This window comes from Sinocyclocheilus rhinocerous, unplaced genomic scaffold (assembly GCF_001515625.1).
Source record: "Sinocyclocheilus rhinocerous isolate Xijiao unplaced genomic scaffold, SAMN03320098_v1.1 scaffold588, whole genome shotgun sequence".
Classification (NCBI taxonomy): Eukaryota; Metazoa; Chordata; class Actinopteri; order Cypriniformes; family Cyprinidae; genus Sinocyclocheilus; species Sinocyclocheilus rhinocerous.
Window position 1 is genome coordinate 128,336 of NW_015635063.1, and position 21,530 is coordinate 149,865.

At 36.8% G+C, this 21,530-nt stretch overlaps 1 protein-coding gene and 1 long non-coding RNA gene across 2 annotated transcripts in view; both read right to left on the reverse strand.

The window, feature by feature from the left end:
• Positions 1 to 21,530, reverse strand: part of pcdh9 (protocadherin 9) — a 284,972-nt gene that overhangs the window by 94,699 nt on the left and 168,743 nt on the right. Inside the window, exon 4 of the mRNA XM_016560903.1 lies at positions 7,225 to 7,426. Within this exon, the coding sequence (XP_016416389.1) occupies positions 7,225 to 7,426 (202 nt within the window). The remainder of the gene's footprint in view (positions 1 to 7,224; positions 7,427 to 21,530) is intronic.
• The window catches only part of LOC107746590 (uncharacterized), a 26,168-nt gene continuing 22,363 nt past the window's right edge, over positions 17,726 to 21,530 (reverse strand). The window contains exon 3 of the long non-coding RNA XR_001640714.1: positions 17,726 to 17,736. This is a non-coding gene — a long non-coding RNA (uncharacterized LOC107746590). The remainder of the gene's footprint in view (positions 17,737 to 21,530) is intronic.

The following is a 21,530-nucleotide window of genomic DNA, read 5'->3' on the forward strand; positions in this document are numbered from 1 at the left end:
TAAAATAAAAAAAAATAAAAAATACTAGACAGATGAACCACCAGATCTACCAAAATAGATTATGACTGGACAAATAATATTTGACAACCTTTTATTCTAAGTTGATAAGCCTATTTATTTTTACCATCTAAACTATGCACAATTATATGGTTAGTTGCATTATATTAAAAATAAAACAGCTTCCAAAAGGAGGGGGGAAAAAAACAACTTATCAAGGAATTTATTTGATAGCTAGATTAGGAAGCAAGCTAGAGAAGAGGAGAAATACAGAGAGAAAAAAAAATACACTAGCTGTTATGCTAAAGTCTATAACGGGAGAACATATTCACTCACATTATTCGGTCCATCTGTGACTGTGACATCAGATTGCTTTGTTCTACTTTTATTGCTGTATTCTTTAACTATCGTTGTATTTTATCCCCTTGTTTCAGCTCAGGGTTTCCACCGAAGCTCACGTCTATATGACCTTCTGCTGTGACATCTGAGGATCACGAACAGGCTCCGGCATTCTACTCCATCATGCAGTCTTCAAAAACACGCTTACAAAACACGGCACATCTTTCCATTCGACTCCACCATTAAGTTCACCACGAGCGGAAGCTGTGCTCCTGAATAATATGAGTGGAATTTGGCTCTCATGGGGTCTTGTTGCACACAAACCGTACATGTTTTATTTAAAGGCACTTTATAAAACCAAACTTGCCAGAACAGGAGCAAAACTAAAAGCAAAGAATGAAGTGGTACATCTCACAATCCATTTATTTTTTCAAACTGACTCGCTAGAAGAAAAGTTCGCTTTGGATGTATTTTTGCATGCCTCAAATCAAGGACAAATAAAACAGAAAAATTATTCATGGTTTAACATTTAAAGAATACTGTAAGGTTTAATTAATAGGTTTTTCAAGGTTGTCTGCTATACGTGCTTCACTAAAAACACCAATCACTTAACCAGGATCCCCCTCAAATAGAATACCGCTTCAGGCGATTGAATCTTTAATGATCTGAACTGAACTATAAACCCAAGGCATTGAATCATGCATCAATAAATAAACAGCTATGGGTTATTGTATGTGCGCCTGGCGTATTTAAACAATCACCACCATCTCAACTACCAATTATAACCCAGAGTTATTCGATTACAAATTAAAGCGCACATTTGCAGCACAGCAACCTGAGAATGAATGTGGGTAATTATTCCAGAGGACGTTGAAATCGCAAAGCATTTAAAACACTTTTGCAAATCATTTAAGATGCCCGCAAGATTAAAATTAGCCTTTCTAGCTTTTAAATTACACATATAAAGTCGTGTCAAAAAATCTTCTGCGCACACTCGCTTCTTGATAAACACATAATTTTTTAAAATGTCAGAATAAAGTAGCGACACATACAACACTGACCTACAATTAGCACCCGCTAGCTTAATACCTTTTGATTGAAAGCATAAAAATAATTAGTCAATCTGCATAATTGCTAATTAGATACTAATGCATATGTACTCGCAATTAACAACAGCTGCACGGAATAAAGGTAGAATAAATTCGCCTCTGAATGCCAAAGGAAGTATAAGGCTTGCTAACACAACTGCTGCGACTCGTATATTAACTCCCAGTCGCTTTCTTACAAATGCTTAAAAGTTTTTTTTTTCTTTTTTTCTTCAAATCCTTGAATTGTAGAGCTTAAAAGTATCCCGTAATTATCATCTCAGAGGGTTGCTTTTGTTAAAATGTTTTTTTTGTGGCGAAGGAAATCAGCTTTCTGAAGCCTACACACGTGGAGCGGGATGTCGGGATCTCCAGCTGAGTCCAAATGGAGCCCCCTCAGATACATGTTTCCCTGTGTTCTTAAGTTGTTGCCAGGAATTGACGTTGACAGTCCTGTCGGCAGCATTCAAAAAGCGGAGATTGTGGTTCTTTTGCATAAGGTAACAAACAAGTTTAACACCGGAGCAGGGGTAAACACCGAAGAAAGAAAATATAAGAGATGAACGCTCACAACTTCGGAGATTAATTCAATCTGCACAACAACCTCGAACCCTCGGTTCCCCTGTGGTTGGTACAGATCATCAGAAGTCGACAAATTAATCCTCACAGCCAGTTTTTACAGAAGACTGCTTCCTGAACTCGCTGAGCATGCAGGCATAGAGAGATTTGTACGCGGCACACAATGGCTCCACATACTAGAAACCAGCGTTCCGTGGCATCTGAGCGCAGGAGACCCACAGAGGCATATGTTTTCACCGCTTTTGTTAACTGCAATTCAGAAAGAACATTGTGTGACATTCTGGGTTCAGGTAGATGTAAAGCTTGAGTTTTCACATAATCTGTGACCTTGAATATGGCCTTATGTTATTAAAGGAATAACTGGTTCATCGCAGCATTCCATGGTTGCATATTTTTTTTCTAGAATGACTCTGATTTCTAACATACACTAGCATTCTAAAGTTTGTGGTCCATAAGATTTTGAAATGTTTATGGAAGAAGCCATCAAGTGCATTTATTTGTGCAAAAATACAGTAAAATTGTGAAACATTTTTACAATTTAAAATAACTGTTTTCTGTTCCAATGTATTTTAAAATAAAGCAATAAGCCCCAAGAAGCCGTGGTTTACAGTGAATTCATAACAGCTAAGGGGTGTTGTTAGGCACGTCGCGAAGCGACCCCTTAGCTGTTATAAATTCACTGTAAACCACTGTTTCACGGGGCTTATTGCTTTTATAAAACTGTTATTTTAATACGTAGTAAGGTTTCACAAAATAAAACCCAGCAAATAAAGTGTAATGATATTAATAAAAACATTATTCTTTTCACCAAACAATGTAGTTCCTCAGAATCAGTTGTGGTTTCAACAAAGTGGTTGCCGAGCAACACACAAATGTAAACAAAGGTGTATGTTTGTAGAGTAATTTACAACAGCTTCGAACGTTGCTTAGCCAATCAGAATCAAGGACTGGAACGATCTGTTTTATAATATGTGACCCTGGACCACAAAACCAGTCTTAAGTCGCTGGGGTATATTTTTAGCAATAGCCAAAAAAACATTGTGTGGGTCAAAATTATCGATTTTTCTTTTATGCCAAAAATCATTAGGATATTAAGTAAAGATCATGTTCCATGAAGATATTTTGTAAATTTCCTACGGTAAATATATCAAAACTTAATTTTTGATTAGCAATATGCATTGCTAAAAACTTCATTTGGACAACTTTAAAGGCGATTTTCTCAATATTTTGATTTTTTTGCACCCTCAGATTCCAGATTTTCAAATAGTTGTATCTCAGCCAAATATTGTCCGATCCTAACAAACCATACATCAATGGAAAGCCTATTTATTCAGCTTTGAATGACAAGATACTACTAATGAAATAAACAAGTGATTAAGTTGGTAAAAGAAGATGATTGAAGTCTGTGTCATTTGAATACATGTCTTGTGCCCTGTCTATTGAAGAATGAGCTGCTGTTTCAAAGTAGGGGGGAAATAACTGTAGGAGAGAGAGGGTAAAAGATAGAGAGTTGTAAGGGAATTAGAACAGCAAAAGAAGAGCAGCTGGTTAGGGAGGTTCCTCTACCTCTGGGAACTGACTTGGAGAGTTCACATGGAATCAACCTACTTAATCCAGAGAGAGGGGGAAAAGACTCCATTCCCTGTCTAACCTGTGAGAAAGAGGGAACAAAACCGTCTGTAAGTGGGTTATATGTAAAGAGCTATTATGGCAGAAAGTTATTACTGAAATTCAGAGGAGTACAGTTAGCTTGATTAGCTTAAGCTTGGAGAAGAAATAGAAAACTTTATTATTATACGTTATTATCATGTTATTATACATTAGTCATTTAACATTTTGGTTACACTTTATTTCGATAGTCCACTTTAGACATTCTATTAACAGTAAGTAACTTTGCAACTACATGTCAACTAGCAGTTAGTCGAGTATTAGTAGACTGTCTGCTTAATGTCTTCTAACACTTTCTTTGTCAACTTATTCTACTAACCCTAAACCTACCCTAACAGTCTACTCTGAGAATTAGTTGACATGTAGTTGACATGTAGTTACAAAGTTACTTATAGTTAATAGAATGTCTAAAGTGGACTATCGAAATAAAGTGTAACCCTGAATTTTTATAAGGCTTCAGTGTCACATCCTTCAGAAATCATTCTAATATGCTGATTTGATAAAGATTTTCTATTATTCTCAGTGTTGAAAACAATTGTTTTTTTATATATTTGTAAAAACCATTATTCATTAAAAAGCACCAACGTTTTTACTGTCACTTTGATCAATTTAATGCACCCTTTCTTAATAAAAAAAATATTGTTTTTTTTTTCTTTCAAACAAAAAAAATAAAAAACCGTACCCACCCCAAACTTTTGAACGGTAGTGTGTAAGCACTTAACTTTATATGTATACATTAATGTGTATATATACCTGTGCCCCATCTGTAATACACACACAAGCAAACACACTTAAAAGAGTGTTCAGTTCATAAGTTGAGTGAAATTAACTTTTCTACTGCACTGCAGTACTTTCACAGTCTGTGCAGCAGGAGTTTAGATGAACCTTTTGATATGCTTAATTAATGAAACTGGAGTGTATGAACATCTTCTCAGACTTTATCAATGCACACCGATCCATACCGAAGCCAATAGACCAGGCTTAAGATTACAGTCCAATTTCATTTAAGACAGATACAAGCAGGGTTCATCTGTGATCCAGAAACCACCAATTAGTTATCTATGTTTCACTCAGTTTCTTTGAAATCACTAATCGTTATATTTTGGCTTTGGTAGGAACATGTCCCAAAGGTCCACACCAGATTCTACACCAATGTACATCTTTACACTTATTTCGAAAGTTGCCAAAGTTTGAGTTACAAAATGTGGAGTTTGACGCTCCCTGTGCTACTGAGACCTCGGTGACGTAAAAGAAGCTCAATTTTATTTGCTCATCTCATCTCTTACTGACCTCTAATTGATTTTGCCATCCGAGCTTGGTGATGCTCCCAATATAGCCCCTGTGTGTGTCCAATATTTGATTATGCGCCGGTCTCCATGGCACCATGGCCATTTGTGTGCTAATTAATTACCAGGCTTAAGAGCTTGTAGATAATTGGTGTGTACACCACCATCAATTCCATTAAAAAGAGCAATTATCACCTACCTTATGCAAATGATTGTTTCTGAGCTCCCCCCTCTCTCATCAAATTAAAAGGAGACACTTGAGTTGTGCCGCTCTGCACTAGATCACACTTTCAATATCACATTAATAGCAAGAAAAGACGCGGAGTCTCACGGATACATGCATGACGTCTATAATGAATCTTTAGAGACCAATAAAGGGTGTGTGAAAAATCTGAGAATATCCTGGTGCGAAAAACTGTCCAAAAACTAGTTAAACCACTCAAATGAATCGTGAGGCGCAAACGTGCGCACGTTAACTATCTCTGACCTTGGGCGATACAGGTGCTGGAGCAGATCTATGGCTCTCTGTGATTGGAAAAGTAGGTCATGGAGTGCTATGGCTGGAAATATAAAAACTGAACATCTTTGCCGCATGAGACCCCAACAGGGAAATCATCGCTAAATAAATCAAGTATGTGCTGAGCCCAATAGAGCTTCACTCTCTCAGCCCAGAGAGACGCGACTGACCGTTAGCGTATAAATACACATACTTCCATCATGGCTCTTTTCACGCAGGAAGGGACCTCACAACCTATGGTGACATATTAAGGACAATGGCATATAAATCAAATGTCTTCTTTTGACCGACCTTTCCTAATTTTACTCAAGGTGAGAATGAAGGTTCTGCTGGTTCACACTGCTTAGATGAGCAAAATTGCAAAGATCATTTTCCTTTCAAAGCATTTTTTTATTACAATTGCACAAACTTCTGCTTTTTTCTGTAATTGTTATTTGTTTTTCATTCAGCTGATTTAAAGATTTTGGGGGGCATTTGGATGAACCTCACAAAGCTGTCAATAACAGATCCAGGCCATATTTCACCTCAAAATAAATCAAGGGAAGGAAACAAGAAAATGTATTTTGCTGAGCAGAAGGTTAAGACCATTTTCGATTTTTTGCTGTGTTATTATTTTTATGATCATTTAGCACTTTCCCCAGAAAAATAAATAAATAATAAATCCTGCTTACCACAATTCAACAAATTATATGATTCTCATTATTTTAATGATTAAAAAAAGATTGAGATTTAAAGATATTTAAATAGTAAAGCATCTTATATTCTTCACTTTTTGTATATTTGTTGTTTTTAATTTATTGTTGACTTTTTTATTTATTTTAAACTAGTTTATTAGAGCATTCAATCATTATTTTATTGAATTAGAATGTGATAATTGTATGTAACTGGCACAAAATAATAATACTAATTCAAATTGGTCCTTAAATAAGCTAAATTTCCCTTATGTAAAATAGCATACATATATATATGTGTGTGTGTGTATATATGTGTGTGTGTGTGTGTGTGTTTGTGGAATTTACTAGCTATTGAACATTAAAATTTTTGTTTAAACATTTATTTTACACCAAATATTCCAGTGTACCAGCTAGGCAATTGCTACTTCTGATATACCAGGTTCATTTTGCCATCTAAACATTCCTAACCAGACACAAACAATGGCAAGACATTTTGCTGCTTGCTTTTTATTCGCTCTATCTAAAGCGAATCCCACCGACTGTCATAAATATACATTAAACGACATATATATTCTGATTACCAGGCCTTCTGTCATTATGCACAGCATCAAGAGTTCAGCGTGAACAGAAAAAAATGCTGGAAACGTCATGCTGCGACTGGTTAATATGAGGTGTAAAGCGAAAAACACAGTCAAAGAAACATTGCTGAGAGGGCTTATTTTCAGCATTACACACATCTTCTAGATCTCTTAATGGACATCTACTGCATTTCTGCACAAATACGCATAATTGTGCAATTTTGCCTCTACCCATCTCTTATTTATTACAACTACGTTCACTTGTGCAAACTTCGTTCTGTGTATCGTGAGAGCATTCTATATTTACATTGTAAACTGTTATTGCAGAACATTAAATTGTTGTACACATTGAGTGGGAAGGCGTATAATGAAAACTATCATCTGTGATATTCATCTTGCTCTCTGGCTCAGCTCCTCCTCCTCTGTTAAGTTCAGAGAAGAGCAGAGACAAAGAGAGAAGGAGAGTAACTAGAGCTGCACTGCAAACATGAGCAGACTCACCGGAGTTGGGGTCCGAGTTGCCGTCCGCTTCGGTCCTCTTGTCCGGAGAGGCCTGCTCATAGAACTCGTCCTGCGCCTGCACCAGAGGGAGAGGGTGTGAGATGAGCGGCCCACTGCCCACAGGCTCATGGTCCCCCAGCCCACTGTCACTGCAGCTTTCCTGAGACCCGTCCGGCAGGTGAAACGTGACGCGCCGCTGTGACTATAAAACCAGAGAGCAGAGAGACAGAGCCACACATTAACGCCTGTCTCCTTCTTATCCAGTCAACCGCCCACTTTCAGTCAATATTGTGGATTGAGACTGAATTACAAATTTGACAGCTGGGGGATTTGTTGACTTTTATAGAAATTAATTTACTGAACAAATAGCATGTTTTGGATTTTATTTGGTCAAAATTGCCCCTCGGCACAGCAAACACAAGTCACGTTTCACTTTACGAAGCTCTCGGCACTAAAGAACATGTGACATCATGTGCACAGTGGATACAGCATAATGCGCTAATGATATGATGTTTTAATAATCGCTCAAAATGACGGTATTATGACATGCCAGCATGTGAGGTGAGACGATGAGAAGTGGCATACGATAGACAGACAGACAGACAGACAGATAGACAGATAGATAGATAGATAGATATAAAAGCATTACAAATCAAAAGTTTAAGGGTTCATAAAGCTTTCTTCAATGTTTTGAAACGAGTCTCTTTATGCTCAGCAAGCCTGCATTAATTTACTCAACAGATAAAACTATCAATATGGTAAAACAGCATTAAAATTCACAATAAAATTTACAATTCAACATTTAAACATTGACAACATTTAAAATGTACTATAAAATATATTTTAATATTGAATATATTTTTAAAAAAAAATTTTTTTTTCCTGTGATGCAAAAGCACTTAAAAAATGACATTCAATTTTACAATAAAACTTACAATTTAAAATAACTATTTTTTTTGTATTATTTTAATATATTGTGAAATTCAATTTATTCCTGTGATGCAACAATTCACAATTTAAAATGTGTTTTGTAATTAATATATTTTAAAATGTAATACTGACTATATTAAATATTGAATAGATGTTATGTCAAATAAATATGTTTAAAACATGTATTTTTCTTTTCCTGTGTTGCAAGAACATTTAAAAATGGCATTAAAGTTTACAATAAAATGTACTATTTAAAATAAGTGTGTTCTATTTTTATATATTTTAAAATGTAACATATTCATGTGATGCAACAGCATTAGAAACAGCTTTAACAATTTTACATCACAATTTACAATTTAAAATAACTTTTATTATTATTAGTATTATTATTATTATTATTATTATTATTATTATTATTATTATTATTAGTTTAATACATTGTGAAATTCAACTTATTCATGTGATGCAACACATTTATTTTAAATGTACTATTTAAAATAAGTGTTTTCTATTTGAACACATTTTAAAATGTATTTATAAATGTAAAATGTGATGCAAAGCTGAATTTTCAGCATCTTTACTCTAGTCTTCAGTGTCACATGATCCTTCTAATATGCTGATCTGCTACTCAAGAAACATTTCTTATTATCATCATCATGTTGAATGTTGAAAATTTGATAAACATAGCGTTGAAAAGAACAGCATTTAATATACATATATATATATATATATATATATATATATTATTTTATTTATTTTTTTTTTTACATTATAACAGTCTTTACTGTCACTTTTAATCAATTTATTGCATCCTTGCTGAATAATACAACAAATAATAATAATAAATAAATAAATGAATCTAATCTTACTGCCCCCAAACTTTGTAACAGTATAATGAATTGTTGTGATAGAGGTGGTATGTTCTATGTTCATTGCTCTCGAAGACGGCCGGTCAGCACAGGCTCTGCCCACAGCGCTGGTAGGCGTTGGCGGAATATCACTGCTGGGTTGGCACGGCCCGGCCAGAGCATCGCAGTTCACATGCCATGTGCTCACACTGGGCACAGAGGCTCAAAACCGTGTGAAGGTTCCGGCATCACCATCGAAACGTCTTGATGATGCAGCGTGCCTGCACCATCCTGCATCTGTGAGCTTTCCATTGCTTGCATACACAATAATTTACACACAATCTGGGAAATAATTGCACACGTAATTTTAACCAAGCACAGTTCTTGTTGCTTTTTCAAGAAAATATTTCTGCATTGCTGATCTCGGTCACTTGCTAATTTTGAGCATACTCCAAGAAATTCTAATGACATTTCGCAAAGTCCAGCACCGAGCTCTCCGCTAACCTTTCTGAGCGGGAAGTTGTCTTTTTTTGCACCATCTCTGTCGACTGTCTTAGACAACTCTGCTGTAATTATTGGCAAAAGCAAAGGTCAGCCAATCTCAGCGCTATGCAAATGACCTCATTATATAATTTGGAGCATTTCAGAAAGGAAGTGACATTCAATTAGAGGTAAAAAAAGAGGCGAACAGTAACTTCAGCATGACAGCCTGAGCTACGAACCACTTAAGCTGGACAAACCACAAACCTTCTCAGATCTCTGGGCTCAGAACCATCTCAGTCACCTTTTCACCTTTTGACCACTCGCATCACAAAGTGATCATGCAAGAAAGTATGATGATTATTGTTTATAGTAATTCATGGGGGAAATTTTCAGAATAAGTTTGTTTCAGACAGTCAGTTTACTTGGCATCATTTACTTGTGATTTAAGTTGTTGAAGTAGCAAGATATGTTGGGAAACGTAATAAAACAAATGTAAAAGTGTGAAATGAACGCAATCATAAACAAATAAACTGGGAGTTGGTGGCACAGCCTGTTTGAAGTGTTAAATTGCACTTTTATCACAGAGACGTGTCTTTTAAACTGTCTGAGCGTGCACGTACATACTGTACATATTGAGTGTAAGTTCAGTCATATGATAAACTACTGTATATCATACCAGTTCTGACTGATCCCACTACAACTTCACACACATCATTTTAGTAATAGATATGAAGGATATTACGTGCTCTATAAACCACAAGTCCTGTGTAGTATTTTTATTCATATGATATCCTTGGGTTTTGCCAAAAACCACACATAGCATTAATCTCTCATATCACAATACAATATCATCAGAGCAATATTGTGTGTAGATCAGCTTGCAGGGTGAAATACTACACCTCTAATGTATCAGCGTGATACGCAAACCACCATGAAATGAATGCACAGGTATGTGATCACACTTCAATTACAAACAGTCATAAAGCAAGACTTGATACACACACATTATATGCAGTGATAATGTATCATGGCTGCTTATGTGCTCATAATGTTTTAAATATCTAATGATGCATGAATGCATGTGTGTTAATGTAAATGTGCATGCTGCATCCAAAATTTAGTGACAAATGCCAATAAAAATCAATGGGGAAATGGAACCGAAATACTTTTTAATTAGCTGGTAACTTAAATTGTGAAACAAATAAAATACAGATTATAAATAGCAAAAAAAAACAAAAAAAAAAACATATGACTTAATAAATGTTATGCAATACATTTTCTTGATATATTTTATCTAATTGGCATATTGTTTAAATAAATCATAAATCTTAAAAAGAAAATGAATGAATGGATGAATGGATGAATGGATGGATGGATGGATGAATGAATGAATGAATACTGTGTGGTTTATGAAATTCTGTTTCTTACATAAATTGATCTTATTTTAGGATTTTTTTTTTTTTACTGGAGAGAAAAAAAAAGAATAACAAGAGGTTTATCTATGTACCTATTTCTCGTATTAAGCCACCAAATCATACATATGAGGAATAAAAATCACAATTTTGTTTTTGTGGCAATTGGACAGACTCTGGCTCATCTCGAGGGATACATTGACCTGCGCTGTTTATCACAAATATGCAAAAAAAAAATGGCTAAATAATCCTATTTTCAATGGTCCAAAAATATATTTTTAATAAAAATTATGCAAAATAAAGCTTTATGGCCAGTGAGAAATATATATGCTACATTTTCCCAATTCTCCAAAATTTAATACAGGACCCCGTGTACCTGCGCCTCACACCATGTGAAAGTCAATGTGGGCATGAATGTGTGTGTTTGTGTGTTTGCCCAGCAGTCACTCACTGCTGTATTAGCATAAGACCAGCTTAAACCTTCGCCACTGCCAATTTACACGCAATCATGGCTTATCATGCTTGTCAGCCCATATTAGCGGCGTGTTTTTATATTGCAACAGGCCAAACGCTCTGGCGACTGCACTGGTGCTAAGCAAACATAGCCGCTTTCAGCTAAGATGTTTGCCCTCGTCAGAGTACACAGAATCAGTGTCACAGAAGTTTTCTGCTCAAAGACGCACGAGTCGATCTCGCCACCCGATTCCCGCACTCGGGACTCAGGAGCCAAGAAAGAAAAGAAAGTGGATGCCTCTAAAGCACTTTTCAGAAAATGGAGACATCTTTGGCTGCGAGTAAATAGGCAATTACGACATGCATAAACAAATCTGCGAACATGCAGATCTTTAATGAATTACATTTTTTACGTTTCAGGCTTATGTCAGTTTTTCTAAGGAGGAATTTCAGGGCTTGCTTATGAGTGCTTCACATCCAGCAGAGTAGCGCTTAATGGATTTGCGTTAAGTCTGGGTTTAACCTAGCCTCCTGCTCGGCAAAAGTCATCGCCGTCTGAGAACTGTTATCGCGGTTTAGCGGCAGATCAGGTCTCTGTGTAGAGATTAGCACCAGAGTTTGCTGGAACTTTCCAGCGAATGTCATAAAACCTCAGAACATCTTCCGTAATTCTCTAGGAGGCACAACAAATCTGGCTAGAGTTAATTCGCTGCTGTATCTGTTCTTAACGTGATGATTTTAAGTCTGCATCAAGAACATTTCACATCTAGGGTCAGCATTATCTTTCCTCCATATGAACAGGGAGACTTTTGCAGCCGGATGCCACATGTCTGAGAAATAATAGACTGCTGTTTCTGTCTGGATCTCATGGGACGACTCATTGGCAAGCGCACCTCTCGCTTCCTCCATCTCTCAGTGTTTCTCCCAAGGGGTGGAGACGCTAACAACCCCCTCCATTTCCACCACGAGCAAGCGTGCTGTCTGAAAACAGCGCTCTCTTTCGCACCTGAAACCAGCCTTGCAGCAGGTCCTAACCAGGCGCGAAATTTCCAGGTGTAATTTGTACAGAACATACAGAACTACCAAATTTTGCTATAAGTTTGATTGCATCATATAATATTTGGTGTTAATAGTGTTCATCGTCTGTTTGATTACATCTTTAATTGATTTTTCCGTGCATTTTTGCCATATGTAACTGACAGTAACCGCTAATAAGCTACTACTAAATATTGTAGAAATGTAATTTTCTGTAAAGTTACTTTGCTCGATCGTTAAAAGTGCTATACAAGTTAAAAGTGCTATACAAATAAACTTGAATTGAATTCATTTGCCCGTCCACGCTGAAAACATGCAAAAAACTGCTAATGACAACGTACCTCATGTATAATATACAATTGACCTATCATTAGCACAAAATTAACCCCTCAGTGGACATTATATATGCAATATTTAATAAGAATTCTAAGATTCTAAAATAAAAAAAATTTTTGTAATGGAAATGTTCCATGGATGTTAAAGGTTATTCATGGAACCATAAATGACAATGAACAACTTTTATTATTTTTATTATCTTAAAACTTCTGCCAAAAAGTTAACTAGAATGCATAATAATAACTGAGAAGCTGGATGTTGCATTAGTATGAAAAAAAGAGCGTGAGTTTGTGGTGTCATATGAGAGATGCAAAAATAGTGCCGGTTTCAGTTACCTGGACGAACGGACTGATGCAACACTGCCATTGACAAAAGAGAATGTTAGGAAATATCTGACTGCCATGATTGAATAACAATAATCTTGCATTTAATTTAGTTAGAATGCATAGCTGCTTCTGAATAATCATAAGTGGAAAACAAAGCGTTTTGCCTGCTAAATGGTATAGATACAATATATACACTGCCGTTTAATTGTTTCCTTCATAGATCATACTAATATGCTGATTTGGTGCTCAAGAAACATTATCAGGGTTGACAGTCATGCTGCTTCACATTATTTGTGGAAGGTGTGATATTTTCTAGAATTATTTAATAAATGGAAAGTTCAAAAGAACAGCATTTATTTGAAATAGACAAATTGTGTAGCATTTTAAATGACGTTACTGTCTCTTTTGATTAATTTACCGCGTCCTTGCTGAATAAAAGTATTAATTTCTTCTTACTGACTCCAAACGTTTGAATGGTAGTGTACCTATAGCGGTAACCCCACTAACCTGAGTTAAGCAATCAAACCATGACCCACAGGAAAAAGCTTTTGTTGAGCTGAAAAAAAAAAAGCCTTTATTAGAGAGGACAAGCTTTTATTGCTTGTCACTTTTTTTGACATCAAGTATGTCACTGCTCTTTTTAGCTAGGTGTCATGGTGGAGTGTGTATGCAAACCAACACAGACTCAAAAAAAGAAAAGAAAGCCGTAATAGCGCAATCAGCAGATCACTCAAACGGTGATTAATATATCCGCACAATGACTCACACGTGTAGGTAGATGCAGACACGCAAAATAAAAGGGCACACTTGTGACAGGAAATTGAGGTTCTGGTCTCAGCGTGGATATTTCCATAGCAGCCCTGGTGTGCTTTTCGTTTGCAGGCGATTGCTCAGATTGCTCAAGGAAGGAGAGGGAACGTCTACCACCTCACTGCTGCTTCCAACCTCGCACACTCGAGAAAATAATCCAATCCAGCAACGCCTCACCACCTGCTGAAACAAGCACCGAACGCGGCTCTTGTGTTGCAGCTTTTCAGAATCACAACAACACGAGCATTCAAAACAGCAGCACACAATATGTCCCTACACCTCACAACTGATGAGGAATCTAGAATGGTTCTTACACAGAACCAAATGACTTCAAGACATTTAGTTTTGTCTATGGTTCTGCATTCTTCTGCCAAAGCAACACAGAAAGAGTTTGGTTACTGATGATTTGTAAAAGTTGGAAATGGAATGGGAAAATCTGGCATCCACAGTCATCTCCATCCCGTGTTTTTGTTTATTCATTAAATATGTGTGCTGAATTTGTTTATGCTTTCAGCTACAAGTAAATGTCCAGTATCAGCTATATTTATCGCATTTGACGATCCATTACACAGATTCTCTCCCAAATTGAATGAAGACAATATTGAGCTTGCAGACTGAGTTGATGAGAGGGGAAAAACTGGGCTCTGTAAAATAAACCCATAGCCAATAAAAATATAATGTATAATATAACTTTCTTGTGTTGTCCCAAAATCCATGCGATTATTGGCTACTTGTTATAAAATAAAATAAAATAAAATAAAATAAAATAAAATAAAATATTGTGTTGTCCCGAAATCCATGCGATTATTGGCTACTTGTTATAAAATAAAATAAAATAAAATAAATACTTTTGTACCTAGTTCAAAACAATTATTGGACAAGTGGTTCTCAAAAATACTAAAAGAATAATCAATGGAAACATTAAGCTAGATAGATAGATAGATAGATAGATAGAATCACATTACAACAACAAGATCATGTTCACTGCTATAAACGCTTTTGTACCTAGTTCAAAACAAGTATTGGACAAGTGGTTCTCAAAAATACTAAAAGAATAATCAATGGAAACATTAAGCTAGATAGATAGACGGACGGACGGATAGATAGATAGATAGATAGAATCACATTACAACAACAAGATCATGTTCACTGCTATAAACGTGAACCACCAAAAGCCAAAGGAATTTTTTTTTCACAATGCCTCAGATGAGATCTGTCATTTATAGTTGTTTATCTCTTTCCACACACTTGTTAGTGGGTTTTCTGTGGAAAAATAGTCACTTAAAACTCACTGCTAGAATAACTTTGGAGAACTGCCAACAGTGTGAAATACTAGATATATAGATATATACAGTAAACACGCACGCACACACTTTTTTGAAAGCATCATTGTTGCTGAAGCTCTAGTGCGTGAGAGATATATATCCTGCTTTATGGAGGTGCTTTTATGGAGTGAAACAGAGCACCGATTCAGGAGATGTACAGTCCGTCCTGAGTCATAATAAAAGGCTGCCTGCCCTCTGTTGGTCTGAACGTGCCACTGCATCAGATGAGGACGGACCTTGCACGCTTTGCCTTTTGTAGCCCTCTTTCTTTTCACCATCCCTTCTTTTTTATCTACTTAAATCAGATAATTCTCCCTCCCCATTCTCCATTATGGTGCTCTCTGCCTCTCTCTCCAACTCGTTTCCGTCGCACATCAGAGGAGAAGGTTTTTGTGCAGCGCCGAAGTGCCTCGTTCGGCTCGGCTCTCTGTAGTGTGGCTCTCAGCGCATGTGTTCTCTGGTAATGATCCCCTCGCTCCTCATTACAGGCAGAACGCTGTGACCTCCCTCCCATCGTACGGGCCCTTTCATTGGCCTCAGTGGCTCAAACGCCGGCCCGGGCCAATCTGCAGTCGTCCGCGGTCACAGAAAACATCTTTAGTATTTTCGTACACAGATGAGGGGGACCGATACAACCCTTGCAGCTCACATAACGTCCTTTTGTATGGGGCAGAACAAGCTGGAAACCGCTTTCATTACACAAACACACAGACTGGACAGGTATGCATGACTTGGGAGGGATGAAACGTCAGCTTTAAAGAGGGGTTCTTCTCCCAGTGTCCCAAGAACATGCCCTCCAAGCCCCGAAACTGCTCTAACATGCCAAAAAAAAGGTGAATAAAACATGCGCTGTGCTTGCATTGTTTTTACATTGTTAAATCCTGAGTGTGCTGCTTGGAGCGCCTCTGGACACTCGGAACGCTAGCGTGATTGGATGTGTAGACTCGTCCTGATGGAAATAGTAGAAATCTCCTGGTTGATGTGCTTTGGTGTGTTTTGTGCTGGGTGTCAGGGCTGCGTGCGAGCATTTGTAAGCATTTCTGAAGCCTTCCGGTCGCTTAGTGCAGCAGATTTAAGTAGATTTAAACGTCGACAAGTTATTTAGAGGTACTTCCCAACACAATCTAAATATATGAGCTCACTGAAGTGAATGATCCTTACAGAAACGTGCCATAGTAGCCATAGATTCTGCCATAATACCATACATCATTACATTTTAAAATAAAGTAACTTGCTATTAGCCACCATTATCTAGAAATAAATAAATAAATAATAATAATAATAAAATCAAACAAAAAAAATATTAAAAGATTCTTAAATGTACCTATAATGCTACCTATGCCATTTTTACTACTACATTTACTACTACTAATTTATTGACATTTTGGTCTCTGGATATGAAGACCAATCTTTCAATGTCCAGTATTGCTCAAAAGTTTGGAGTCAGTAAGAAATGTATTTGTTTGTTTGTTAATTTAATTTTAGTAGTAGTAGTTCTTCAGCACGGATGCATTAAATTTACCAAAAGTGACAATAAAGACATTTAAATGTTACAAAAGATTTCTGTTTCAAATAAATTCTGTAGTTGCTCAGAGAATTTTGAAAAAAAAGTATCGCAGCTTCCACAAAAATATATGGCAGCACAACCTTTCATGTGCCACTGAACCCAGATTCAATGTCAATTCAACGTCTAACGTCAATGTTTATTTGATGTCCAAAACCGACATCAGCTGACGTTGATATTTGTTGTGTTTAGGTTGTGTAACCAAAATCCAACATTAAGTCAACGTCAAATTGGCGTCAAATACTGACATCAACCCGATTTTCATTCTCAACCAAAATGCAACATCTGTCCGGTGTCATGTCCAACATCAACCTGACGTTATATTGACGTCCTGTGCCTGCTGGGAAGACTGGAGTAATGATGCTGAAAATTCAGCTTTGCATCAGGAATAAATGACATTTTAAAATGTATTCTAATCAAAAATGGGTATTTTAAATAGCAAAACATATGTTTTTACTGTATTTTGATCAAAGAATTGCACCCTTGGTGAACATTAGAGACTTCTAAAATCTTATCTAAAAACGTATAAATGGCCCCAAACTTGGAACGGTAGTATAGGGATATTTTGCCCATTTTATCATCAAAAAATGCACAAGATTTGAGGTCTCATTCACGTAAGTAGCTCAAACAGTGCAAGACGTGTTACACACCACTAAACCCTAAGAATAGTAAGAGTGATAGTAACAGTACTAGTCAGGCAAGCATCACTAATAGTTGTAGCGAGTGTGATATTTTGGCGGAAACTGTGGTTACCATGATACACAGGGAAGTGATTAGCGTTGTTCCCTCTGGGCTAATTGTACTTTGCCACATTCTTGAACCTGAATTTCTCTACTTTTCTTTGCCAGCAAGCACTCTTTATCTTTTGTTCTGGCTCTACTCTTTCTCCTCTCTGGCGGCGAGCCCAGCTGTGAGCGTCCGGTGCTGAGAGTCAGCGAGTCCTCCACACTGTGGTGTAAAGGGCTGCTCTGAAACCCTCTTCTGATCTGCCTCAAAGCATTAGCTACACGCTAACAGTTCCTCACCCAGGCAGAGAGACTGTGTGCTTCACTGACTGAGAGAGAGTGTGTGTGTGTGTGTGTGTGTGTGTGTGTGTGCGTGTGTATACGTGTGCTCTCAGTATGGAGTGACTGTAACAACCCGATTCTTTCTCTAGCCGCGAAGCCAAGAAAACCAAAGAGTTTGAAGTTGCTAGGGCATCATTCAAAACCAAAATAAAAGCTGGATGCTGATTGGTTAATACATTGTTCCAGCTGTATTAAAGCACTCTATAACAGGTATTACACAAATTCCTGTTGACCTACAGTAGATTACACTGCACAGGTCACATGAAACAGAAGTAGAAATGGGACTTGAGTCAAACCATTGGTTGTTGATTGGATGGAGGTGAATTTGAATGCGAGCTTGCTGTTGATTTCAATAAAGAAGCGCCGTTTATGAGGACTGCATAGCTAAATGATTGTAAAAGTTTGCATATGCCGCCAGACAGAACACTTTCATTTCACTAGAAGATCAAGTTAAGACATTTTGATTCAAAATTGCAAGGTCAATGAAAAAATGGATGAATCCTTTACAATGAGAACAAAAAGGAAGCATTTAGAAGAGATTCCATTTCATGCAGACTTTAACCTTAGTTTATAAGAATATACAGTGTATATATGTGTGTATCACCCTTACTGACCCCAAAACCTAAAACTTCAATAAAACCATCAAAACAAGATCCTCCTTGCCCAAAGGCAGAGTGACCTAACCACATTAGTCTGGCGTAACATGCTGTTTTCAGCAGGCTAGCGGCTCTATATGCAGTATAGATCAATGTAGAGAACAGCCACGAGTGAACACCACATCATGTCATTTCATATTCCTCAAAAGGTTTTCACTGCAAACCGCTGTGTGCACCATGTTAACGTGAGATTCTCACGGCGGGTAAAGACAGCCCTTATTGATTGTGAGCACACTTCATACAGCGATAAGTCCATGCAGTGCCATTTGAGAGGTAAAACTCTAGCCCCGCTGAAATAACGCTTATTTGCTCAATGAGAACGTGTTTTAGAGATGAGATGTAAATCGATGCAGTGCCACTTGACTCATTTCTCTCAGCAAGCCGACAGGCCACACAATGGCTCGGCTCTTTTGTTTTATCTCTCCTTCTCTCTCATTCCCCGCTATGGTTCCTGTAAGTGCCTCTTTACCTTAAGCTATTATCACCTGTGAATTTACTCATAATGCTTCTGCGTGCACTCTGTTGAAATATATCAAGCGTAGGACTGTAGCTACGCTGAAGATGGCCGCGGCGCTCTGTACTGCTGACGGACTGATTTGTTCCTCTTAAGCGTCCTCTTACTTCTGCATTCCCTCCTTCTGCTTTAGCACCACCATCTGTCTTGTTTCCCTCGGAGAGAGTGAAAAGGTTTAGAGATCTGGAAGAGGAAAATGTAATTTTTCTGCACCCTCCAATCTGCAACACAGAGGCGCATTAGCATAACACGGTGTCAACAGTGGCACATCACGACGCAAAAAATCACATTGTTTCCATTATAGTCAATGAAGCTGCAAGCGGCCGATGTGCCACACTTTCTGTTTCAAGTGCAACAGCAGAAGCTTTTTTTTTTTTTTTTGCATGCGTCTAAAATAAAATTACTTTTTAAAGGGCTGTTAAAATTTACGCGTTAATAACACGTTAACGCAAATTCATTTTAACGGGACTAATTCTATTAACGCTTGATTAACGAAGCGCACATTTTCTGTTTGACCCGTGGCAAAAAAACATCTATGACATATGAAACATGTGTAGTCTTTATACTCTACGTTGACTATGGTTTCACTAATAATAGACATACATTTGCATAAAGCATCCATATTTGTCCATGCCCTTGTTGATTAGAGTATTAAAAACTTGAAAAGTATTCATTTAAGGTACATTTAGAACAGATAAAAAGGTGCGATTAAGTTGCGATTAATCACGAGTTAACTCATGACAATGCGATTAATCACGATTAAATATTTTAATCATTTGACAGCCCTAATATATATATATATATATATATATGTATATATGTATGTATATATATGTATATATGTATGTATATATATATATATTAGGCACATGGAGTGAAAAAAGTTGAATTATTTTAATTTGTAGGTTTATTTATAAAAATATAATAATTTTATTTTAGACACATGGGGTGAAAAAGTTTAATCTGAAATTAGATTTTTTTTTTGCCACTTTTCATCAATTTAATGTATCCTTGCTTAATTAAAAAAAAAAAAAACTCATTAAAAAGTTCATTATTAGCAAACACCGTACAAGATATGATTTTGCTCCTTACAGTAGAAACTGGACGACTGTATGGACAAAAACAGCGGGACAATACCCTCACAAACAACTTTCCCCAGCCTCTGACTTATTAAAAGTAAACAAACTGTGGGTGCAGGTGTGCTGAGAAATCAACCTATCATAGAAAAATAACCCCATCAAAGGACAACAACAAACATCCATTCTATTCCACACCACAGCCATGAAAATGCCAGAGTCTTCAAAAAAGGTGTGTGCTTCTGTCTATTTCCTCTTATTTTTTTTTTCAGAGTAGAGACCCGAGGCATGAGGCAATTTCATAACGGCCTGAAATATTGCAAAGGCCTCTTTACTGAGGTTAAACGCTATACAATGGGCGCTCTCGTGTTACACAAATACCGCTCGACACGCCGAGGTTCCCTCTCTCTCTCACGCTCTGAGGAGACTGAAGTGCAGTATCCGCTGCATAAGAGATGCAGATCGGATGTGTCAGGAGTTCCTTGAATGACATGCCATCATCTGAAAGCAGGCGTGACACGGGGTGAAGCACCCCACGCTGCTTTGCTCTTAACCGCTCTACAAAGAGAGGTGGTCAGAGAACGAACGCATCAGAATGATCGAGATCCGCTTTGACGTGTCCTGAACTTTCATACAGGATGCCCTCGGAGTCTGAGCCGAGGGGCTTCAGGGTTCTGTCTCTGCTCCAGACGACCACATAACATTCTGGACTGCAAGGACTTTGACTCTCCAGACTTGTCTTGAATGCAAAGGACGTTAATTTCAGAAGAACAGCAGAGAGAGAGTGCTGTGGGCCTGCAGAGCTCTACAGCTACCTGAGATCTGGAAGCATTTTCTTATTCATTTTCTCTATTCACATTAAAATAAAATAAAATAAAACAGACAAATAAATAAACTATTTTAAGTAGAGTTGTTAACTAATTTAATTGATTTAATCAGTTAATTTAATTTAAATTCAATTAATTCACTTTTATTTTTTAAGGAAAGAAGACTAGTGTAAATAGTCTTTGTATTTATTTAATTTGTACATTAAAATAAAATAAAATAAAACAGACAAATAAATAAACTGTTTTAAGTAGAGTTGTTAACTAATTTAATTGATTTAATCAGTTAATTTAATTTCAATTCAATTAATTCACTTTTATTTTTTAAGGAAAGAAGACTAGTGTAAATAGTCTTTGTATTTATTTAATTTGTTTGAACTATTTTTGTGAAGTAGATTTATTTTAAGAAGTTTAAATCCCACTCGTGTGTGGTTTCTTCTACACAAGCATAAATCACTATCGATTCATCTTAGAACTGGTAGGTCTGTCTGAAAATTTTTATTTTTATTTATTATTTTTATTTTAAATATTTATTTTTATTTTATTATTATTTATTTTATTTATTTATTGAAAAATGTCAGTATTTATTTCCGGATGCAAGCGTTGCGCTGTAAGGACTAAACAGCGACGCAGCCCACGTTTACCTG